General features: G+C 46.5%; 1 protein-coding gene and 2 non-coding genes across 3 annotated transcripts in view; all 3 read right to left on the bottom strand.

Moving 5' to 3' along the window:
* Window positions 1-955: 955 nt before the first annotated feature.
* Window positions 956-1028, bottom strand: TRNAK-UUU (transfer RNA lysine (anticodon UUU)). The gene has a single exon. It is a non-coding gene; the product is annotated as a tRNA-Lys (tRNA).
* A 3314-nt stretch (window positions 1029-4342) lies between these two features.
* On the bottom strand, window positions 4343-4415 carry TRNAF-GAA (transfer RNA phenylalanine (anticodon GAA)). The gene has a single exon. It is a non-coding gene; the product is annotated as a tRNA-Phe (tRNA).
* Window positions 4416-7975: 3560 nt separating this feature from the next.
* OSBP (oxysterol binding protein) overlaps window positions 7976-25140 on the bottom strand; it is a 36686-nt gene continuing 19521 nt past the window's right edge. Inside the window, exons 9-15 of the mRNA XM_040495893.1 lie at window positions 23080-23325; window positions 22685-22805; window positions 14022-14125; window positions 12691-12786; window positions 11750-11931; window positions 10392-10612; window positions 7976-10293 (exon numbers count right to left, since the gene is read on the bottom strand). Coding sequence (XP_040351827.1) covers window positions 10151-10293; window positions 10392-10612; window positions 11750-11931; window positions 12691-12786; window positions 14022-14125; window positions 22685-22805; window positions 23080-23325 — 1113 coding nt within the window. The 3' untranslated portion in view covers window positions 7976-10150. The remainder of the gene's footprint in view (window positions 10294-10391; window positions 10613-11749; window positions 11932-12690; window positions 12787-14021; window positions 14126-22684; window positions 22806-23079; window positions 23326-25140) is intronic.

The raw sequence follows: 25140 nt of genomic DNA, 5'->3' as shown, positions 1-25140 counted from the left end.
CCCCCCCCCCCCCCCCCCCCCCCCCCCCCCCCCCCCCCCCCCCCCAGCTGACTCAATCAACCTACACTCCCATCCTGCTGAGATCAAGATGGACTTTCTTCCGTTGCCTGGCAGAGACAAGAAAGGCTCAATCTCTAGTGAAGCAAGGACGTACCTTCCCCTCCACCTACCAGGGAAATTAGTTTTAGTCTTTCTCTTTTGACCACAACCCAACTTCCTCAATACTTATCAGGAGCCGAAGGCTTCCCTTGTTAGACTGTAGTCAGTGCGAGCTCTTTTTCTCTTCGTGACACCAGGACTTGTCCCACCCCAGCCCCTTGAAGGCACTCTTTCCAACACGCACGTTCTTCCTCCCACGGCAATGCTGCCATCTCCGCCTTTCTCCCCTGTGTTCAGGGTCACACTTGGGGTTGGGGAGGAGAGAGAAGACTTTATTTAGAGAGAAGACCGCTCTATTTGGTGTTTCGGTTTCTAAATGGCCTTCTCTTCCTTTTCAGCGTGCAGAAATATTCTCTAGAAGGGTAGTAAAGTGGCGTGTAGGTGCAGGAACCGTGCAGTAATCCCAGACACCTAGCGGGAGGGAACCCCAGAGAGAGGGTCAGCGGGGACCTCCCGCAGGACAGCGAAGCAGGACGGTGACCGGGGGAGTCCAAGGGACGTCCAGAAGCATTCGTTCCCCCTTCCTGTGAATACCGCGGTAATTGGGACCTCTGCGGCCCCGCCGGTGGTTGCAGAATAAAGCAGTATATTTAATTCCCTCGAACAATGCACTGCGAGCCTCCCAGGGGCCTTTGCACAAGGGTTTGCAATGTGTGTCCTCGCTGGGACGCGGCTTTTCCTCGCAGTCTACAGCTCCAGGATTTTACTCCCTTCTCGGAAAGCACCCGGATAACGAAAGCTGATCCTGAACGCTTGTACTTGTTTTTTAAATTATTAGGAAAAAGTTTAGTTGTCGCGCCCGAACAGGGACTTGAACCCTGGACCCTCAGATTAAAAGTCTGATGCTCTACCGACTGAGCTATCCGGGCTCACGGGAAGTTCCTCCCTTTGGTGCATGAAGACCCTGTTGTCGTTTGCGCTGCGAGCTGACAGCACCGCCCAGAACGAGCTCCCGGATTCGTCCTTTGCGTGTGACTAATCCAATTCCGGCCCACGGACCCCGCGGGGACGGGAGGTAAAGAGGAGAGCATGCGGGGACGGTGTCAGGTCGTTCTTTGGCAGCTGAATGCAGATTTCTTAAATATAACAAAATAAAACGCGCCCCCTTTTATTTAGAGACTCCTTGGCAAACATGAATCTTCAGTTCTGCAAAAGCCTGAAGAGAGGGGAAGCCATTGCTTCACTGCACACACCCGTCCCTCCACCCCGGCCCACGCATGTCTTTGCCCTAAAAGCAAAGAGCACAGGCTCGGAGACCACGGTTCCGTGTTAAAGGTGGCAGGTGTCCCTTCTTCCGAGAAGCACCACTTTGCAGTCCCTTGTCCTCAGGTGCCCACCTCAAAAGAAGCGCGAAGCGGAGGAGCTGAAAGAGGCGACCAGGGCTCGGGAGAAAGAGCTAGCAGCCACCCTGGGCCTGGGCCCAGAGAGCGCGCCCCCGCCCCGCCCCCTCAGGCTCGGCCTCTGCGCACGCGCGCTCCGCCCTGCGGGGGCAAACCCGTCTCCCTTCACCAGGACACGCTACTATTTGCACATTACAGATCCCCTGCTACCTTTCGGTCCTCTGGGTCTTTACACACGTTCCCTCCAACTGGCATGCTACCTTCCTTTCACTCCTTCCCCCTCGCCCGTCAGTTTAACTGCCGTCCTCCCTGGGTAGCACCTTCTGGTGACCAGCACCATCCCTAGTCTTCTCCTTCCCTGCCCTTGTGGATCTGATGGGGAAAAAACCAAACCCTGCCCTTGAGAGGGAAAAAATCATAAGATGGCCCACAGAACTGATAGGGAATTCCAGGCCCCTCCTGAAGACTCTCCTGGGGTCTTCTTCCTGCCCCGCGTGCCTCGCACCATATTGCCACTAATGCGGAAGTAGCAGACTTTGGTGGCTCGGAACTTTGGGGAGACCGTCTCACCTGAGCCCATCGATGTAAATCAACCTCCGATCCTCCAAGCTCTCCGAGTGCCGCTTGGTTCTTCCGTCAGCGATCCAGCCTGGTTCCGTAATAGATCTACTACACCCCAAACCTTTGGGAGCCTCATAACCAGTGCTTTAATAGAGGAATATTCAAGTGCTTTGGCAACACAGATGGACAATTAGAACGCGGGCAGAGTAGAATGTGGTAGGGAAAAAAAGACATTAACTGGGTAGGTGGATGCCACCAGGGCAAGAATGGTGATTCAGGCAGACACCCTGTATTCTCTGAGCGTCTTGCTTGGATCCCAAGTACTTCCCGCAGAGATCCTCCTTCTCTCCTCAGGCTGGAAACTGGGGAGGGCCACAGTGAAAAAGAGAGATTTTAAGAAATTGGCCCACAATTGTGGGGGCTGGCAAGTGCAAGGTGGGTAGGCCAACAGACTGGAAATTCCAGTTAGAGTTGATGTTGTAGTCTTGAGTTTAACTTCAGGAAGGCAGCAAGCTGGAAGCCCAGGCAGGTTTTCTATTTACCAGCTTGCAGACAGTGCCTTCTTCATCAGGAGACCCCATTCTTAAAACCTTCAGATGACTGAACAGAGGCCCAGCCACGTTCCAGAGCATCATCTGCTTTACTCGAAGTCTACTGATTTACATGTTAATCACACCTAAACACCTTCACAGCAAGCAACATCAGGACTGGTGTTTGGCTAAACAACCGTAGCCTAGCCAAGGTGACCTATAAAATTCCCTGTCACACATGCCAATGTACACCATGCAAACTCTGAACTACCCAATTTTTTAATACATCATTTTCTTTTCCTTCTTTTTGACCATCATTAGATTTCAAGAGTCCCTCATCAAAATGCATCCTTCCACCCAAGAACCCAAAGATGTGGGGGACAAAGCCCCTCATCAGCTAGCATACTGACACAGATGAACAGAAAGGGGAGGGCATATAAATAGGTTCCAAAGCAGTATTTCTCCATGTTGTCTTTCATCACATCTAGGGTTTTTAGAATATGAGAACTGAATCACCATTCTCTCTCCCCATGTCCCAGCCTGGCACCCAGCCCAAAAGAAGGCATGCCTAAGTGTATTTGGTTCCATTGCACTGCCTTGAGTTGAGTGACTCATCATCTTAACAAGTTATATTAATAATAAAAATGACTATCATCATCATCATCATCATCCAGCCCAGAGCCTCCAAATTCCCCCTCTCCTCCACCCCCATCCCAGGCTAGTGTAAACAACTCTGGAAGCCTGGGTCAGGTTGGACGGTTTGATTCCCTGTGTTTCCTGGGAATCCCTGCTATGGCCTCCTCTGATGGTGATGGTCGCAAACCCATTTTGTGCATTTCGAGATTTTGAGAATAAGGAACTACCAGTCTGTTGTGCAAATCCGGATCATCCTGAGTAGTTTCTCAGTATAATTGCGGGGGCGGGGGGGGGGGGCAGGGGGCGCATCGAGTTCAGAGCATATGTATGTGTATGTGATGTCCAACAGCGGTTTGTGATTTACCAAATAAAAATTTAGTTACATTTAAGTTTCTGGGAAAAGAGTGTGTACTTCGTATGATCCACGCAGTGTTTGGAACATGCTTATACTAAAAAACATTTGTCCTTTCTTTGAATTTCAAATTCAATTGCGTGTCCTGGAATTTGATTTGGTAACCCTGCTGTAGACGTGAACCAGAGAGGGCTGCCCATACCACCGCACCGTCACCACCACCACCACCACCACCCAAAGCTGACCTAGGTGCTTGTTTCTGTTAAACCAGGTGGACCAAACCGAAATCGAAGGTTTCCTTGGCGGAGAGAGAGCCCGGGATGTCGGCATCCCCATCGAGCCCCGCGCGCCCCGCGCTCCGCGCCCCCGCGCGTGGCAGTTGCGTGGCCGTCAAGCGCCCTGCGGAGCCCGGGCGCGCCAGGGGCTCCCACCCGCGGGGAAAGGTTCTACCTCCAGCAGCTCCCGGAACGTCGCTGGAAACAGGAAAGAAGAGAGAGGGCTAGACTGATCAAGCAAGCGAGAGTTGTGTAGTACGTGCGGAGAGCGTGGTCTCAGCCAGATCCAAGGTCAGGGAAGGGACCCTGACTTTAAACTGAGCAGTTTAAAAGCAACGACATAAAAAAAGGCCAGTCCCTCCGCGCCTACACCCCAAGCTCGTGTGCGTGGAGGATGCCCCCCAGGGTGGCAGCCTGGGATTCTTTCATTAGAAGACGTGTACTGCTCCCTGGAAAGGAGCTGCCACTGGCAGTGACCTCTAAAACCACTGCCGAAACCCGGGATCGAACCAGGGACCTTTAGATCTTCAGTCTAACGCTCTCCCAGCTGAGCTATTTCGGCAGCTTGTAAAAGCTATTTCCCGTATTTCCATAATAAAATAGTATTTGTTCCGTTGTCACAGAAGAGGTCAGAATAGATTCAGCTGGAGGTAAGCATCTAGCAAATATTATAGAGGTGATAAAGCAAAGCCTCCCCGTGTATAAGCTAGAAATGACAAATAATTTTACTTTTCTCAGTTGTTTGGACTCAAGAAACGTATGGAACTGAACAGGACGGCCATGTGTAAAATGTGACTCTTCAGTGTCACCTCCAGATGAGGTATGCGTAGAGTCGTGGCATCTGTATGTTAAAAGCATTGATTTGCCAAACCTAAGTCGTGAAAATATGCCTCCGTTTTTGTAACCCCACCTGGACATCTTCAAACTCTCAAATATACAGACACTGTCAAAACATGGGATTGGCTGAGACTCTCTCAAACTCTAAGAAGCAAGCTGTGGTTTAATAATATCTCCTAATAGGTTAATTTTATTCCACCTATTTCATAACTTTGCATCCCTAACATTCACATATATAAAATTGAGCTAGCCCTAGCGCTAACTGAATCAGGCTCTCTGCAGAGGGGGCTCAGGACTGTGTACTTTGTAAATTGACCAGGTGAAATTTAATGTGCAGCCTCCCTCAGTCTCACAAAAACTATTACCAAGAGATCTACACCTTCAATCGCTTACCCAACCTCTTCATGGGGACATCCAGCTCAGAATGTCCAAAAATGAACCATCTTTCCCTCTAAACTTACCTTTCTATCACCTTCTGTCTGCATTTCCCGAGGAAGAAAAACACAATTTCTTCCCTCTCTGCTCGCCACCCATAATCAGACCCAAGTGCTGTTCATTCAAGTTCAGGAGTTCTGGACTCCCTCCACTTCTCTTCATCCTCACATCTTCCCCAACCTCTTCATTGATCTTCCCACCTGTAATTCACTTTCCACACTGGAACCCATCACCCTGCTTAAAAATCCTGCACAGGCTCTCTACTTGAGAGCAAAGATGAAGACTTCTTTCTTCAGATAGGATATAGCCTTCCAGAAACCCTTTCCTCTCTCCAGTGCCAGATCAGTGCTTTCTCCTTGACTCTGAAATCCAGCGGCTCACGCAGCCACCCAAGCTCAGGATGCTTTCCTACACTGCTCTTCATCTTCGTCCACGCAGTGTTCTATACATTGCCCTTCCCTATTAAACCTGTGACTCGCATCTCAGATACATTCTCCTCCTTCTAGAATTCCTCTCTGACATGTCTCCGTCGTCCCCCCGCCCCTGCAGGCTGGTGGCCCTTCTCCGGTGCTTTCACCAGCTCTTATTGCCTGTTTGTCAGAGCTCTTTCTCGCCACGTGTATCCTTAATGTATGTTACATAGCAGACTGGAGTCGATGCTGAAAGAGAAGGAAGAGAGAGAGGAGAGAGAGATAGGGAAGAGAAGAGAGAGAGAAAGAAAGCAAGCCATGTCTCAGGGCCAATTTTTTTTTAATGTTTTTATTTATTATTTTTGAGAGACAGAGAGAGAGAGAGAGAGAGAGAGAGAGAGAGAGCATGACGGGGGAGGGACAGAGAGACGGGAACAAAGCTTCCAAAGCAGGCTCTGTACTGACATCAGAGAGCCCAAGGCAGGGCTTGAGTTCATGAACCCCGAGCCACTAGATCATGACCTGAGCTGAAGTCAGATGCTCAACCGGCTGAGCCACCCCCCCCCCCCACCGGTTCTTTATTAACTTTTAAAATCACCTGGTTAAACTCAGATGTGATCTCTGCAAGGTTGTTTATAGGAGATTCTGAGCTCTTTAGTTCTTGCCTTGAAAGAGACCTCATCTGGCCACCCTGCCTCCTTCCCCTGAGGGATCAGTGTGAACTGAAAAGGTAGTAGGGAGGAAGGCCTGAGAATAGAACTACCCATTACTTTATGAGCTTGGAAGGGAAAACCATGAGCGGCTTGGAATGCTTCCCACAGGGCAGGGCAGATCACTGGGCAAAAGCTTTATAAACTTTTAGAAGCAAGCTCTAAATTTTGACAGCAATCTTAGAGTTTCACAGGGTATACACCTTATAGTGAAAAAATTCCAAAGAAGATTTTTCTACACCTCTTTTTAGGGTTGGTTTTCATTTATCTCGCTGAAAGTAGAGTAGGCCCTTGCAATGTGTGGGACCTCAGAGGTCCCTGACAAGTGTACTAATTTGTACTTTTGCTGGGTCATCATTTTGAAGCATGAGTATGGTAGACCCTTCGGGATCCACATCCCAGACAATCAGGTCACAGTAGCCCATGAAAAGACTAAAGAAAGGATTGTTACTATGTTCCAGCTACATTTGCCCCTTTTGGATGAAATTGTGTAGCACAGTGCTATTCAAGATTGCCGGATGTAGGTCTCACAAGTGCAAGGGTCTACTGCAATGTTTTTAGCTTGCCAGAAAAAAAAACCTGGTAAGTTGCTGAATTACCGTCAAGCCCAGCAGTGTGAATCAGGCAAATGACTTGAACAGATGAGTGGCCTTCCCAAGAACCAGGCTAGAATAATCCCTGGAGACACAGCTCATTTTTGTGGACTTGAGAGCCTTGGGAAATCAAGGAGCCTGGAGGCTGAACCTCAAGGCTTCTCTTTCCTGCAGATCGACCTCCAAGGTGGCACTCTCCACATCACTAAGCCTCTGCACAATATGACCTAATCCAGGAGGAAATGACTTAACTGCCAGCTGCCTTCCAACCCACTTTCTCTTAGGACACAAAGTTGTAGGGGATCACAGACTCGGTGGTCAGACAACCCAGCTTTGGATTTGAATGACTGTGCCCAACCATACGCTGTGTGACCTTGGGTGAATTTAGGTGTTTTTTTTTGTGTGTGTGCCTTTTCCCAGTGCCTTTCTTCATATTCAACACGACGATTCTAACATTTACCTCTTAAAATTGTGTGTGAGCCAGACAATGTTCAGAATCTCTCAGCCTGCTGGGCCCAGGAGCAGATGCCCAGTCACAGGGCAGGGCCCGAGCCTGCCCTGATGTGCAGCCTATCTGGGTCCTTTGATTCCTTTGCCCACCTCCCCCCTGCCCTGAACTTTACAGTGAAAACCTAACCAAGCCTTTTCACAGTCCTAATGCTCTCCAAGGCCTTTAAATCAATCCTCCATTGCTTACGTTTCAAAGTACAGAATTGAATCCCTACATGAAACAGCTAAGAATCTGAGAATCTAAATGGGCAAGAGAAATTACATTCAAGAAAACTTTTATTTTTGGAGGTGAAACAGGCTCAACATCAAAAGCACTAGATACGATTCCCCTATAACCACGGTGGGACACTGACCGTTACATGCCATCGAAGCGGAAGGGCCTGTTGAAACTACTCTGCTGTCCATGGGCCCTTGAGAATGTTGCCGAATGCTTGGAACGCCTAGAAACCCATGCCCCATTCTTCTTTCAATTTCTCGCAAAGATCAGCTGCCCGCTTCCCAAGAACGAACCAGCACTGGGTCAGTCCTCCAGGCCCTCCTCCACCACTGCTTCCGTGGTGGGAGTACAAGTGAATCAGACAAACGATATGACTTTTTAAAAATTATTTAATTTAGTAGTTTTCTTGGAAAAAAAAAACAATAAGGCAAAAAAAACCACAAAAAACGAAAATATATATAGTTTTGTTTCAATGTGACTTCATTTCACCTGAAGGACTCAAAGCTTCTCCATTAGCAGGAATCTGACTGGGGATCAGGCTGGAAATGTAGTGCAGATGGTGAAGGAAGAAGGGGAGGGGCAGGGGGGGTAAAGCAGAGCTGTTCAGTTTGGTTGAGGAATCCCCGCTCTGGCTGAAGTCCCTTGATTAGGTCACAGCCTTTACAGGCCTCCTTGCAAGAAGGCCCAGCGCAACCCCGCGCTTACAGTGGGAATCGGGGTCTTAGAGGAAACTCCCCGGCGGCTGCCCCTTTCTCAAGTGCACCACAGATGGGAAGGGAGGGATGGCGAGGAAGGAACACGAGTACTCATTTGTCTAGTGTAAATCCCATTTCCGTGCAGGGATGGCTTCCTCTGGAATGATATTTCCCCCAGGACCCACACTGGCTGAGGCTCAGCAGTTAAGGAACAGAAACAAAAAACACTAACAAAAAGCATACAAGGAAGGCACCTCAATTTGTGATCCTCAACCAAGGGTGGGCTGCACAGGGGTAGATCTCTGAACAGGACAGCTAAAACAAATACAGAATGCAAAATGAAGGAAGCCAAGGCCCGACAGGCGTGGTTCTCTCACCCACCCCAACATGACGGCACTTTCGGCCCCACGTCCTGGGAAGAAGTTTCTTTTGGGAATCAGCTGTGTATGCTGCGATTTGGACAGAGGCGGAATTAAACTGGAAATCACCGTCCTCTCTACCCACGCTCTTCCTAACAGAAGAAGGAAAAAAGGCGGGAAGAGTTAGGATTTCATTTTTAAGAGTCAGGCAATCAGGAGAGCAGAATCTAGACAGCAGTGGGCAGGCACTCCATGACACAGACCAGGGATCGAGTCCCTGCTCAGTAACGGCCAGATGTGACCCTACACAGGTTCTGGATCTGCCTGCCCCTAAAAGATGGAAGACAGGGGAGGCCCCAGCCCACATCAGTGTGTCCAAGAGAGAGTCCCAGGGAGACAAATGATACCAAAAAACAAGATTCTTAATGGGAAGGAGGAAGATCAAACAAAAAAAATTAGATTTTTCTCTACATATATATAATATACAGGTATTTAACACATTATTCTAGAGGTGGCTCCAGTCCGTAGGGCTTGAGAGATGGTGAAAACTTTTGTTCCAAATTAAGTCCTTCTCTCAAATTCTGAAGGATGTCAGCATAGGGCAGGTAGTGCTTTGCTCCGCACGGGGGCCCAGACCCAAACTGGTATCGTGCTGAGAGAGAGGGAGATGGGGGTGGGGGCAAGAAAGGCAATGAAGGATGGGGCTGAGGAGGAATGGGGACGGCAAAGTGACTAACGGTCCCTTCCATCCTGCTTTGTGTTCTCAGAAGTTCTCGGCCTGACGAAGTCCAGAAAACTCCCTTGTGAGGATAACGTGACCCTCCTACCAACCACCAAAGCAGCCTCCGGTCGCTGTCAAAGAGGGAGGACCGCAGAAGGGTAATTTACGCAAGACAGAAACTTCTAAGAATGTCACTCTGAATATTCCAACCTTACAGAACAAGCCCCCTCGCCAGCGTTCCGATACCGCAGTTACCTCTGGGTGGACACCCCATTAAACTGACCCCGTCTGTGACCCCGCCTCATAACGCCACGCCTAAGCTCCACTGCAGTCATTCACGATGCCTCCGTTGGTAAGTCTTATGTGCTTCCTCTTTGAAGGAACTTCTAAATTCAGCTCTTGCTCTGAACAGCACCAAAAATGCCCCTGAATCATAATCTCATGCGGACCTTGGCTGAGCAGGATACTACAGGGGAGGGTGAACGACGTCATCTTAAAACGGGGGCAGAGGGAGAAGGAAGAGTCGAGAGTACTTGACTTTGCAGAAGGGCTGTAACGCTAACTTTCAGCCACTCACCCTCCCCCTTACAAACATAGGTATCTAGTATGTCGATTTCAGTTTCAATCAGCTAAGGCAACCAGCCAATCACCACCACTGGTGTCTGCTTCTGGTGATTGATTTGGAAAAAATGATTGGTTAAGACAGACAAACTGGAGGAAAGCGCTTGGTAAGAGTCACAAATGCCAGCTTTCCCGCACATCCTCTGTCATCTTCTCCTTTGGATCCTCCTCCTTTTTGTTGCTGCCATTTCAGAAAATGTCCGGGCATGAGGTCCAGTCCTGTTTTTCTTTACATTCCCAGTATCCTCCCCTATAAATATGGGTTAACTCCTTGGTAACAGGGTCCTTCTTACGCTCAAACCACAGTGCTTTATAGGGATCGTACGGTGTGCCTAAAGGGAAAGCGGGGGGAGAAAGCGGAATGAGAGCCAGAAACACACCAAGTGATTCTCCACGCATCAAGAAATAGAGTAGAAGGCAGGTTCGTTACCATCCTCGGTGGCTTTCATAGCTTCTGCTTCTCTCTTCTTCCTGGAAAGTCTTTGTTTTTCCTCCAGGCGCTGCTTCTCAGCATTGGCTTCATCCCAGCGCCCGTTCTCCATCAGTCTCTGGTCGGGCCGCAATCTGCTGTCTGTGGGGGCAGTGCCACTTTCCCAGGCATTGAGCGTGAGCGCGAGCTCTGAGAAGTAGTACATGTTTTCTGCGTTCTTCCTGCAAGTAAAGGATGGGGAAGAGAAACGGTGATGCCAGAGCCCAGGGCCTCGTTAAGGAGCAACGACCCAAAGACGACCTCCCCGAAGCTGTTCTACAGATGGACAGACTCTAGGACCAGGTCAGGCTCCCCTAGTTAAGAGACCCAGACTGGACCATCCCCCATCCCCTCCCCTAGCATCACTTGTGCCAGCAGTCCGCTGGGCTCGTGCTGTGCTCAGCAGAGATTAAGAATGGAAGGGAACATTCTGCTAAATGAACTTTCTTATTCCCATTTCCTTCGCTTTCTTTTTAACCTGTTCTGGGATAATCTTGCTGTTATTATACACTGGGTAAATGAGATGACAGGAGACAGATGGCCTCCGTCTTCGTTCCGAATTCCCGTATATCATCTCAGAGACCTTTAGATGGCCACTGGGTCTCAGGCTAAATTGTTTTTTTCTTTTAATGTTTTTTTAACATTTTTGAGAGAGTCAGAGCACAAGCGGGGGAGGGGCAGAGAGAGAGGGAGACAGACTCTGAAGCAGGCTCCAGGCTCCAAGACATCAGCACAGAGCCGGATGCGGGGCTTAAACTCACAAACTGTGAGATCATGACCCGCGCGGAAGCTGGACACTCAACGGAATGAGCCACCCAAGCGCCCCTCAGGCTAAACTGTTAACAGGTGGTAGGCATCTTTCTCCTCCAGCCACTTCTGAAGAGGTTGGTTTGTTTGTTCTATTTTTGAGAGAGAGAGTGTGAGTGTGGGAGGGGCAGAGAGAGAGGGGGGACAGAGAATCCCAAGCAGGCTCTGCACTGTCAGCGCAGAGCCTGACGTGAGGCTCAAACTCACGAACGGTGAGATCATGATCCGAGCTGAAGTCACTCAACCGACTGAGCCACCTGCTTTTGAATAGTTTTGCTCTAAATTATAAACATTTCTTGGCAGATGTGGCTTGCTTTGTTTCAGCTTTCCTGACAAGGCACGCTACAACTCGAATCATACAATGACCACCTTCTGGTTATCTCTCCAAAAGTTCTGATTTCCCTGGCTGATCCCTCACATAATTCAGTGGGAAGGAAGGCAGAAATGCCATCAACACTGTTCCGAGGTTGAGGTCCAAGTGTTACCTGGAGAGCCGGGATACGGATACTCACGGTAAAGGGTTCCTTTTCCATAGCATGACCCTGCTTTCCTCTGCCTCGTGGCCTCTCTGTCGAGCATCACCCCCATTTTCCCCAATGACTGCTTGTACTTTGAAACAATCCATTTTTTCATCCCATGTCCCCAGAAGGGCAAAGTGGACTTTTCCTGACGGGTCGGTCACTTCCCCGGTCACCTGCAAGGTGGGGAGCAGGGCTTTGCAGTGCGGCAGTCGGCGTGATGTGGCTTACCTGACCATTCCGGCAGCCAAAGTCCTAGGGTAAATACTGGTTAAACCCTGCTTTGGCAAACACCGTGGAGCCACCCAGATTATTCTGGTACACTTTTTTGAGCTGTGTAAAATAAATGGCCATGAGCTGGCTCTCCTCATTTTGTGGTACAGGGATTTTTGTTGCAATGATACATGCAGGGAAAGGATCTGACCGGTACTTGGAATTATGGGATTTTCTTCTCCCTGGAAGTCAGACAGCCACAAGCAGATTTAACCCCCGACTCTTCTTCACTGTCCACCGAAACTCATGGCACAATTCCACTGTGGTGGTGACGCGAGACCCGCACTCAGACCTCACAGAGGTCAAACTGCCCATCCTTCTTCCTGAAATCCTTTTATTGGTCCTTCCTCTGTGCTTCCCATTTCCAATCTCTCATTGCTCTTGACTTTTCCTTTCTTACTCAATGTCTTTCCCAGAAAAGAAAGGATTCGGTTTGGCAATGCAATCTAGTCTCCCTTCTTGCTGACTTTCTCCTTTACCTCTCCTTCCCTGCCGCCCTCCCCCTCCCCCCACCCCTGCCAAATCACCACATACATATTTAGGAGATGTAGATATATGTACGTTAGACTGTCTATCCATCTGTTATCTACACGAACCCCAAAGGAGCAGGCTTTCTAAGAGATACACGCTAAGGAAAAACATTTAAACTCAACTTTTCTTACCTTTCTTGCTACATCACGAGAGAAGTAGCTATAAGGAACAAATTTAAGATTGCACTTGTCGCCCGTCTTGTGATTCACAATATCAATTTCACCGGACTAGAAAACAAAAGCCGTCATGGATTGATTTCATTTATTTATTTGTTTGTTTATTTAATGTTTACTTATTTTTGAGAGACAGAGGGGGTGAGCGGAGGAGAGGCAGAGACGATCCAAAGCGGGCTCTGTGCGTGCTGATAGCAGACAGCCCGATGCAGGACTTGAACTCATGAACCGTGAGATCATGACCTGAGCCAAAGTAGGTCACTTAACTGACTGAGCCACCCAGATGCCCCTTATTTATTTTTAATGTTTATTTATTTATTTTGAGGGAAAGAGAGTGTGCAAGCAGGGGAAGGGCAGCGAGAGGGGATCCCAAGCATGCTCCGTGCGGTCAGCACAGAGCCTGACACAGGACTTGATCTCACAAACCATAAGATCATGACCAGAGCTGAAATCAAGAGCCAGGCACTTAACTGACTGAGCCACCCAGGTGCCCATGGCTTGATTTTATCAGTCCCAGGGGATCTGAATGTCTGCTAGACCCCATGCCTCATAATTCCTCACTTTTCCATCTTACACTCTTGGACTCCCTTGCTTATGGCTTCCGGTCTCAGCTGACCCGAGAAGCCACGGAACCTTGGTATTCAGAACCTTGGTATTCCAGGTTGGGATCAGGACCAAATGCCTTCTGGTTTTCTTTCAATTGTGTGTCACGTTAGGTGGCCTATGATATGCCCCTCAACACATATGCTGATATTCACATAACGGTTTGCCTTTTCCAAACCAGGCCCTTGTCAGCAAACTGACAAGTAATTAGATGTTATTTTAGTACAGTTCTTACACTTGTGTATTTTGTTAAATACTTTTCAATCTCTACATATTTGTCATGGGTCTCCAGTGATACAGTAACTCTTTGAGGACAATGTCTTATCTGATTTTGTATCCCCAAGACCTAGACTCTGCCTGGCAGTAAATGTCTGATGAATAACGAAAGGATGAAGAGTAGGAGCCGTGTTTATTATTTTCCTGTACTTTCATAGTAGCCGACACAGTCCTGATAGAGCAGTCATTGAATGAATGGTATAAATTGGTCATTTACAAGTAAGAATTTGTAGTATAGAAACTCGGGAAGGTTGAGGTGGGGCTACTGGCTGAGAGCAGTTCGTTGGGAGAGGTGGATAAATCAGGGGCAAGTTCAATCCGGGGCAAGTTCACATGCCCTGGACACTGCAAAGACGTACCTAAGAAGGTATTCTTCTGAACTTCAGTACACTTTGGGCACCTCTGCTTACCTGATCTATCCACAACTTGCCCACGATAATGTTGTGCACCGTTGTGGTAACTTTTTTCCAAGTGTAGTGGTGCCCAGTTGCATGGAAAATACAGTGGATGCTACCTGGAAACAGAGAGAGGTACACAAATTAAGCCAAATGTTAGGATAATAGCATCACTTTAGGTACAAATAATAATGGATTAACTTTCTTCTATTAATATTTCTCACTTTGAAAAGGAAAACAATAAACCAAAAAGGATTTATAATTTTTTTAAATGTTTATTTATTATTGAGAGACAGAGCGTGAGTGGAGGTGGGGGCGGGGGGGGGCGGGCAGAGAGAGAGGGAGACACAGAATCTGAGGCAGGCTCCAGCCTCTAAGCTGTCAGCCCAAAGTGGGGCTCGAACTCACAAACCGCAAGATCATGACCAGAGCTGAAGTCAGACGCTTAACTGACTGAGCCACCCAGGTGCCACTATAATCTTTTTTTTAAGTTTATTTATTTATTTTGAGAAAGAGAGAGCACAAGCAGGGGAGGGGCAGAGAGAGACAGGGAGAGAGAGATTCCCAAGTAGGCTCCACACTCGGTGCAAAGCCCCAACACAGGGCTCAATCTCACGACCCTGAGATCATGATCTGAGCCAAAATCAAGAGTTGGATGCTTAACTGACTGAGCCACCCAGGAGCCCTAGGATTTATAACTGTCTTAAATACTGGAAGCACTGATTGATTTTTTTCACCTGATTTTTAAATTTATGAATAAAATACACCTAAATGATGACAAACGCTGATAACTGATAGAGCTTAGCTAGGAAGCAATATTCTGCAATTGTAGAAATAAAAATGAAAGCAAAAGCTCCAATTCTTTTCACCAACTCGGCCTGCCCAGACCATCTGCAAAATTGACAGGAACAGGTCCAATGTGCCCCAATATGAAAAATGAAATAGAATTGTGGAAAGGAGCACACACTGGTCGTCAGGACTGGGGGCCAGGCCCTCTTGTTAGTCACTAGCTGTGTGACCATAAGCAAACCACTCTTCTAAAGGCCTTAGCAGTAAAGAAGGTGTAGTGGATGGAGAAGGGCTCTGGAGCCAGGAAGAACTGGATTCAATCCTGGCTCCACCACTCATTGGATGTGTGATCCTGGGTCGTGTAATAAAGAATTGGTCTGGTCTTCATCCATGGTTCCTGGGAGGGAACCTCTAAACCTTTGGAATTTCCTAAGTAATAGTAACGTCTGTGTTATTCATGGGGGCCCTGATGGTTTATGCCAAAGAGCCGACGTGGTGGACCCCTAGATAGCTTATGCTCAAGAGGAGGCCAGGCCAGAAAGGCCAACCATGTAATTAAGAGACTTGGGGCTTTGAATCACTTGAAATCAGCCAGACCCCCCCCCCCCCCCCACATCCTGGGAATGGTATTCCCTTCTCTGTAGGGAGGGAAGGAGGCCTAGATATTGAGTTCACTCATGTGGCTGATGATTCAGTCATGCCTACCTAATGAAACCCTAATAAAATCTCTGGACAGCGAAGCTTGGTGCAGCTTCCTCGTTGGTGAAAATATCAATGTGCCAGGAGGGCTACGTGCCCTGATTCCACAGGAGAAGGCATGGAAGTTTATGTTCACGACCCTTGCAGACGTTGCCTTATATGTCTCTTCATTTGGCTGGTCCTGATTTGTACCCTTTGTAATAAAACTGTAATGGTAAGAACAGCATTCCCCTGGGTTCTGAGTCATCTTGGCAAATTATCAAAACTGAAGCCAGTTGGTCAGAAGTACAGATGGCCTGGGGACCCCCAAATTCGTGGCTGGCATCTGGTGTGAGGGCAGTCTTGATGGAGACTGTGCCCTTAACTTATGGGGTCTGCATGAATCTGGGAGGTCAGCAACAGAACTGCATGAGAGTATTGTGTCCTGGACAGGTTGTGTAATTTCCCCAGGCCTCTGCTTTATAATCTGTAGACGGGATAAACAGACCTTGTTGTGCAGCAAATGTCTGTTTATTTGCCCAGTAAAATGCCTGAAACATCATGGGCACTCAGCAGATACAGTCTTCTCCTGTTCTTATGAGTTCATCTCAGACACCAAACCCAAAAGTGAGGTGAACAGAGGTGACTACAGATTCAAAACAATAAAAAAAAAAATGGAAAGATACGCAACAGATATGTAGATCTTCACGTATGTGCTGCAAATACGGTCACTTATGGGAGCGGAGAACTCTAAGCTCCCTCTGCAGCCACTAACGAACAGAAGACTAATTATGTGTCTTTCTCGTACAAGAGACTAAAATAGCCCTGCTGGCTGCAGCAGCCATGATGACAATGACGCTAATGAGAACAGTAGCAGCCCTGCTGAGAGCACCTGCTGTGTCCCAGGCGGTAGGCTGAGCTACCGGTCTCTTCACACATGATCCCATTTAATCTCAACAGCCACCTTTCAAGTACCTGTGCTGCCCACACATCTCCTCAATCCCTCACTCAATACCTCTTCCACCACCCCTGCCGTCTAAAGCCACTGTCATCTCTTGCCTGAAGCCAACAACTTTGTTTTGGTCCCAGCTTCCACGTCGGTCACCTGATAGTCTATGGTCAAAATGATCCGTGTCAAACATGTCCCATCAACGCTGTGTCAAATCTCTCCGTTTCTGCCCTCTGCAATTAAAACAGGACTCACCCCCTTTCCCTGGTGTACAAAACCCCACAAGAGCCGGCCCCTGCCGGTCCCTCAGATCGCACTCTGAAGCTGCTGGCGGCCTTGGTGCTTCTCGAGCATGCTGTGTCTGCTCCCCTCTCAGGGCCTTTCTCTTTAAGGGGTTCCCTTGCTGGGACACTTGCCTGCAGATCTTCTGGTTGCTTTCTTTTTATTAGTTAGGTCTCTGCTCCAATTGTCTCTTCAGAGACCATTTCCTTGGCGACCTTGTCCAAGAAAGCACAAACACACTTGTTTCTCCACCGTTAACCCCTGTCTCCACTTGCTCTATTTCTTCGTGGAATCACCACAAGATAAAAATTAAATATTCACGGACAATAATTATTACGGAGGTGGTTTTGGTTACTTTTTTTGTCTGCTCAAGAAATGGATGCCAGCTAAGTGAGGGCAGAGTGGCTCTGCTCACAACACGCCCACAGCACCTTGAACCGTTTCTGGCATACCGTGGGCATTCAGATACCTGTGGACACTTCAGCTGCAGGCACTGTTCTCCCCTGCCTTGGTTTCTACTGCTGCTGGAACGGGCTGCCACAAACTTTATGGCCTAAAACCACGGGGTTGTTAAACTGTTACAGTTCTGAAAGTCAGAAGTCTAAAATCAAGGTGTCGGAAGGGCTGTGTTCCCTCTGAAGACTCTATTGGAGATCCGTTTTCTTGCCTTTTCCGGCTACCTGAGGCCACCCGCATCCTCCAGGCTGTGGTATCTCTCCAGTACCACTCACACCTCTTGCTGCTGTTGCCACCGCCTCTGATTCTCCAGCCTCCCTCTCATAGGAACCTTTGGGATTGTACTGGGCCTATAGGAATACTCCAGAATTATCTACCCTTCTCAAAATCTTTAATTTAACCACACTGCAGCGTTCCTTTCACTATGAGCAGTCGTATAGTCACAGGTTCCAGGGATTAGGATGTGGACATTATTCTGGGAGGAGGGAGCCTTATTCAGCCTATCATACCCCCATTTTACCAATGAAGACTCTGAGCCCAGAGAGAGAAAGTATTTTTCCAAGGTCACACAGCTAGTGAACGCCAGAGCTGTGGATCAAAATAAGATCAGAGTATCTGTACTGCCTAGTACCATATCCTTGTGCCCCACCCTGTTGTTCTGCAGTGTCCCTTTCAGCTCCCAGGGATAGTGGGAAAACAAAGAAAAGCCCCGCGGGTGCCTTCCTTTATATAATATCTGTGTCTTGGAGACTTGGCAATAAATTAAAGATCTAAAAGTGGAGGTTCTTAAAATATTTGGAAAGGAAGATATCGCCACTTCAGAATGGTCAAGTAAAGGACTTCCATATTTCCTGTGCCTCAGGTAAATCAATTTTTTTCCAGTAAGATCGATTTAAGAACACTAGCAAAAAATTATCAGAATCAACTTCTTCAGAACTCTGGTAAAAAAATGAGCTTTGTGGCATTTTAACTTGCCCTACTCCCATCCTCCTCTCCCCAGCTTGGCAGTAGCCTTAAAAACCAGTAGCCTTACAATCACGGCAGACATGAAAACCAGGAAGCAGCCTAGCAAACACTGGAGGGAGCAGATGGTATGAAGCTCCCCAAAAGCCTGATCTCCAAGAAACTGTCACTATCTGATCTGTCTGGTGGTTCCTCTTAAGTTCCCACTCCTAGGGCTCTGACCTGACTCAGCCCCTACTCCCCTCAAACAGCCTTTTCCTAGTGGCGATGATCAAAACAACCAATGGCAATTGTTTAACACAGTGGCTGCCTGAGGCAGTGTTCACAATTGGGGCAGTTAATAAATAGTGGACCCAAATCCCAAATCTGATGAAAAACATTAATCTACATATCCAAGAGGTACAACAAACTCCAACAGGATAAACTCGAAGAGCACCACACCGAAACCCATCACAATCAAACTACTGAAAGACAAAGAGAAAATCTTCAAAGTGGTAAGAGAGAAGTGACACATCACATATAAATGACCCTCAATAAGATTATCAGAAACCTCAAAGGCCAAAGGCAGTGGGATGACATATCCAATAATGCTGAAGGAGAAAAAATTATCAAACCAAGAATTCTGTATCCAGCAAAACTATCCTTCATAAACAAAGAAAAACTTCAGACATTTCCAGACAAACAAAAACTGAAAAAATTCATAGCTGGCATACCTTCCCTTCAAGAAATATACCAAAGGAGGGCCCCCCCCCAGATGGTTCAGTTGGTTGGGCATCCAACTTCGGCTCAGGTCATGATCTCACGGTTCTTGAGTTTGGGCCCTGTGTCAGCCTCTCTGCTGTCAGAACAGAGCCCACTTTGGATCCTCTGTCTCCCAATCTCTCTGCCCTTCCCCCGCTTTCTTTCTCAAAAATAAACATCGGGCACCTGGGTGGCTCAGTCAGTTGGGCGTCCAACATCAGCTCGGGTCATGATCCATGGATCGTGGGTTCAAGCCCCACAATGGGCTCTGTGCTGATGATGGCTAAGAGCCTGGAGCCTGTTTCAGATTCTGTGATTCTGTGTCTCCCTCTCTCTCTCTGCCCCTTTCCCATCTCTCTCTCTCTCTGTCTCTCTCTCAAAAATAAACATTGAAAAATCAAAACAATAATAATAAAAATAAATAAACATTTAAAAAAAGAGGAAGAAGAATGAAAGAAATACACCAAAGGAAGTCCTCCGGGCTGAGATGAAAGGGCACTGGACAGCAACTTAAATCTACTTTATGAAGAGACTGGTAAAGGTAACTATAATTAAACTATTAAAGAAGAAAAGAGTATGACTGTATTTTTTGCTGGCAACTCTTTTTTCCAATGCATGATTTAAAAGACACCTGCATTGGGGCACCTGGGTGGCGCAGTCGGTTAAGCGTCCAACTTCAACCAGGTCACGAACTCACGGTCCGTGAGTTCGAGCCCCGCGTCGGGCTCTGGGCTGATGGCTCAGAGCCTGGAGCCTGTTCCTGATTCTGTGTCTCCCTCTCTCTCTGCCCCTCGCCCGTTCATGCTCTGTCTCTCTCTGTCCCAAAAATAAATAAATGTTGGAAAAAAAAAAATTTTAAAAGACACCTGCATAAAGCAACAGTTATAAAACTACACTGGGGGCATTCACTTTCGAGTGTCCCTCCTCTGTAAAGAGAGCTTTCCTACTGTTCTTCTTTTCTAATCTTATACTCTAATAAACTTTTGCCTGCTGCTAAAAACAAACCAAAAAACCTATAATGATGGGATTATAATGTATAAAAGTCATAATTTACATGAAAATAAAAGCACAAAGGAGGAAAGACATAATGGATCCAAATAGCTGCAAAGTTTTTGTACACTATTGAAATTAAATTGGTATCAATCTCAACAAGATGCTTAGATGTTAACTGCACTACCCAGGATAACCACTAGAAAAATACCTTTAAAAATATAGTAAAAGAAACAACACGAGAATTAACATGGTAAATTGAAAAATATCTATTTAACACAAAATAAGGAATTAAAAAGGAAGAGAGGAACAAAAAAGACAGAGGATATCTAGAAAAAAAAAAAAAAAAGCCAAAATAGCAGATGTAAATCCTACCTAATCAATAATTATATTAATTATAAGTAATCACTCTAATCAAAGAGTAGAAATTGGAAGAATGGATAAAATATATCAGGGGAATTTTTTTTTTTTTTTACTAATGTGTCATTCAGGAGCAAATTCAGGGTCCATGGAGCCCAGTAGTGTGTTACTGATGCAGAGATCAACAGGCTGAGTTGAGTTGTTTCATTCATATTCCCAAATTGTGGTTCTTCTTGGGTTAGAAAGCTCCAAAACTACAAAATAAAACCCACTTAAATGTGTCTCTTTAGGGGCACCTGCCTGGCTCAGTCGGTGGTCATGATCTCGGGGTCATGAGTTCGAGCCTCACGATGGGTGTAGAGATTACTTAAAAATAAAAATCTTAAAATAAATGTGTCTCAACATTAATGCTACCACCTGGTTCCAGTGCCCTGGCACTTGATGAGCAGATTCACATGTATCCTCTGCCACTATCTTCATCATTTTGTACACTTCCGATATGTTTTCCAGAAGGGTTCTTCTTTCCAGACTGCAGGAGTTCTAACTTTTCTACTACCCTACTTTACAAGGAGACTCAGACTTTCTGCCACCACCTCAAAAACCATCTGTCCGCTTACTCTCTCACAACTCTGTCCATAAATCGTTCTTCAGTGACAGCTACTGGCTTAACAATTTACCCTAGGGGAGTCGAGTGCCACTGCAGATGCGAAAATTTCACTGCAGGATTCTCCTTCCAATTCACTGATCCAAAAATGTTAAATACAGCCATCCCCAAGGCCAATGCCTGGAAATCCCACTCTCTGTACTTCAGTTTCCGGTCACTATGTCAATTCTTTGTTCAGTCTCCCCATGAAGGCTGGGATCTTTGTTTTGCTCACTTATACTTCCCGCCTGGTCCATGGTGGGTACTCAGTATCTAATGGATGAAGGAACTTAAGGCAACAGCACATCCTGGTGACCTGAATCCTTAAATAACCATAGGAGTGGAATCCTTTCAAAGGTAATTTTTGACTCTAAAAAATTAGATCCACCACATATAGCATATTCAAATATTTACCCCTCAAAGGACTCCAGATTAGACCACTCATAGACAAAATGTATAGCAGATCACTGGTAGATTTACTGCTATTTTACTGCTATTTATTAGATTTATTGCTACTTTAAAAAATGAATACAACCCTCCTTAGAATTAAATATAACCTGTCCCTTTGGAGATCCTCACCAGGCCTCTGAAACTCTTCTCCATGGGGGGAAAGTCATACTGCAATAGGACCACTAATATCCTAGTTGTGCAAATTAGGTAAGAACATCCCAAGCATTTACTACCCTCAACCTAATACTTGTGAAATTATTAGCATCAAAGACAATTAAGCAATTGGAACTGTTTTCAGGGCCTTGGTAAATAAACATTAAGAACAAAATCATCGTCACCTTTTCATCTAAGATCTTTTTGCATATTAACCATGAAGCGGTAAAGCTAACATTCCATTTTCTTTTCTCCTTTTAATATATTCCCAACGTTTCTGGGTTTGGTCTCTGGCTACTTTCTAGTTTCTAGGAAATTTCTATACCTGCTATATTTTGTATTTATGAGAGAAAGGGGAATTTACTAAAGAGACAACTCTAGCCACGTGCTACGGCTAGGCCTCATGGAAGACTAGAACCAGGAAATGGAAGGCCACCAGGAGCTCAGGCAGTTCCTGGCAGCTCTGTTTCTAGGGAGGTACTACTTGGTTTCTCTCTTTCCGCTCGTGTTTCTTTTTCGGCACTCACTCTTCTGGACACACACGGCCAAATGTGGCTACTCTGGTTCAAGTGAGCGTCGGAGAATCTCTAGGACGCTTTGTGAACAATCTCATTTCCCCTAAAGTGTAGAGACTCTCCAACACTGCAAATCAGGATGCCTATTCCCAGGCCTGATCTTTCTGATCTCGGTGCAAAATTAACTTATAATCCAGTAAGATCTTTTAAAACAAAGTTTCATCCTACCTGGAGTTCGGCCAATACATCAATGATACCTAACCCTTCCGGTGGTGAAGAGAGAGGGGAGAAAGGAGAGGAAAAGGGGAGGGACCGTCTGAGAGACCTAACCTTGCAGTCACAAGACTTCTGATTTACTGAGTAAATGGACTGGTATGAAGTACATTGCCAGTGTAACACAGGAAACAACACTGGCTGATAGAAAAGGCGTTAAGCACGCGCTAGAATATGTATTCTAAAACACTGCTTAAAGATTTACTAAATATAGCTAAGAAGATAAAGAATTCATGCCTGGATGGATCCTTAAAGAGCCTCCTGGCTCCTCATTTGATAGCTGAGAAGTGAAACGAGCTGCCCAGAGCTAGAGAGGATGGTTCAGTGCCCAAATCAGACTTTCAGTCTCCTGACTCCTAAGCCAGGGACCACTTCCATCATGCCAGAAAATCTTTCACTCCTGGAGGACTAATTCTTACAAGGATGGCGGCCTTACCGAGGGGCATAATGGAGAGGTATTTGCCTCGGAACTTGCTGGTGATTTTGATTTCCTGACGCAATGTCCAGCCATTTTTGGACTCGGCATGGTGTGCAGCAGCAGGGGGATGATGACTCACCTTGAAGAAATCAGTGGTTCAAATTAAAGAAGGAGAAGGAAAAGATGCTGCCTACGAACTGATGATAAACACCCCGAATTCACACTTGACATTTTTATCCCCACAACAGTAGGTGAATACCAGGGCCTCCAGTGTTGAAGCCCTGAAGGAAAAGAGACGGCAGTCTGGGATAACAGGGACCGAATTTCGGCAAATAGGACACCCAGGGGGATCAACTGAAAAGTCACCCCTTTCTTCAAAAAGTAAACGCATCACAGTCCCGAGGCTCCTTCACCTGCTCACAGAGGGATCGGTACCCGTTCTCCTCTAATCGGTCCAGCTCGAAGGTCTCCCCAAGGAGTGGGTTGAATGGCTTGCTGGTACGGAAGACAGTAGTGGAGTAGGAGGACACGGTGAAAGCTGCAACATAACAGAGCTGTTCTAGAGAGTTCTCACATTTTGCAGCTCGGTCTAACAGCTCGTGGTATTCCAGATCTTCAGTAAGGCGCTGAAGCATGGATAAGGGCTCGTTAAAGTTCACCTGTCAGGAAAAGAACAGATATAAAAACTTTGCCCACACATCCATAAGAGACCGTTTCATTGTTTTGCGGGTGGAGAGACATATCAAGATGTCGAGATGATAAAGCAAATCACTGGGAAGAGAAGACGCCTTTGCTCAGGAGACCAGCTCTGAGATCTAAGCTACAAGCAACCCTCTCTCCCTGGTCGACTGACCCTGTCAATGAGCAAGATACATTACTGTTTTCAGTTATTTCACTAACTGTATGCTCTTTGAGATGGGAACCGTGCCTCTCTGTTCATCATTGCATAGCCATAAGCTATCGATGCCTCACCCACGGGAAACGGTCATCAAATAGGTACAGAAGGAATGAATCAAAGAGGAAATGTATTTTAGCACAAGTATACCCAGAGAGGAAGTGAGGTATTTAAAATTCTTGAGGGTGAAAAGAGAGGCTGATACATAAGTACAGGCACGTCCTGACTGGTGAAAAGAAAACATTACAAAAGTTAGCTTCTACACCCCAGAGGAGATGATTGTGAATTATTGATTGAGTTCTACATCAGGCCAGGATTCTGATTTCTTCCCTGAGGCCGGACAGTCGTGTTGTGGACCGGAGTGCTCATGATGGAGGCTGACAGGGGACTGAGTGTTTCTGCCTTTCAAGTTTTATTTTTTTTTTTTTTTTTATTTTTTATTTTTTTTTTAAATTTTTTTTTCAACATTTACTTATTTTTGGGACAGAGAGAGACAGATCATGAACGGGGGAGGGGCAGAGAGAGAGGGAGACACAGAATCGGAAACAGGCTCCAGGCTCTGAGCCATCAGCCCAGAGCCCGACGCGGGGCTCGAACTCCCGGACCGCGAGATCGTGACCTGGCTGAAGTCGGACGCTCAACCGACTGCGCCACCCAGGCGCCCCTGCCTTTCAAGTTTTAGAGCCAACTTAGGACTTTCAACCACAGGATCAAGTGTGTGTGTGTGTGTGTGTGTGTGTGTGTGTGTGTGTGCGCGCGCGTTTCTGTCAGGAAGAAGATATTCATTTATTCACTTATGCATTCCACAAATATTTACTGAGCCCTCATGTGTTCCAGACCCTGTACTACCCACTAGGTACGGAGATAAGTGAACAAAAGAGACACTGTCTCTCCATCCCCACAGGAGTTAACTTCTAAACTAACCGTTTGGAATTTAAGATGACTTTACTACTTAAAAAATTACTGTAAAAACAGGTTAGGTTCCCAGGCTACCCCATAAAGTCGATTTAGCTTTACAATACAGCAATATCACTGAACAAGTGACATTAGCCTGAGTTCTGAATCCAGAGAAGACAGGAAGGAAGAAAGCAACTCCCTTTTCACTGGGAGCCGGCCTAGAGCAATATTTCAGTTAAAACAAAAACACTTCTCTTTCCTATGCTCTTTTTCTCTATTTTTGTATTCTGTATTTTTGTACAACCTTCTACCCACCAACCCCTGAGCCACATACTACTATAATATTTGACTGTCCTCTCAATTGTGAAGTGTCTTATAATTTTTACTATAACCGACTTTAAAAACAAAGTATAAAGGAAAACATTTACCTGAGATATGTCACTCAAAGAGAACCAGTATTAATATTATCATGTTTGTTTCTATGTATCTATACATTTAAAAATAAATAAATAAATAAATAAATAAATAAATAAATAAATAAATAAGCTTAGACCCTACTTTTTCTCTGAGAAATATACCCAGCATTTATCTGGGAAAATTCCTCACGAATGCAGAGCCACTGGACCAACATTAGAACACTCCTCTTGGGTGGCTCAGTCAGTTAAGCGTCCAACTTCGGCTC

Source organism: Herpailurus yagouaroundi, unplaced genomic scaffold (genome assembly GCF_014898765.1).
Source record: "Herpailurus yagouaroundi ecotype Mexico unplaced genomic scaffold, PumYag 187, whole genome shotgun sequence".
Lineage (NCBI taxonomy): Eukaryota > Metazoa > Chordata > Mammalia > Carnivora > Felidae > Herpailurus > Herpailurus yagouaroundi.
The sequence above is the reverse complement of the archived record's forward strand: the minus strand, read 5'-3'. Positions and strand labels throughout refer to the sequence as shown.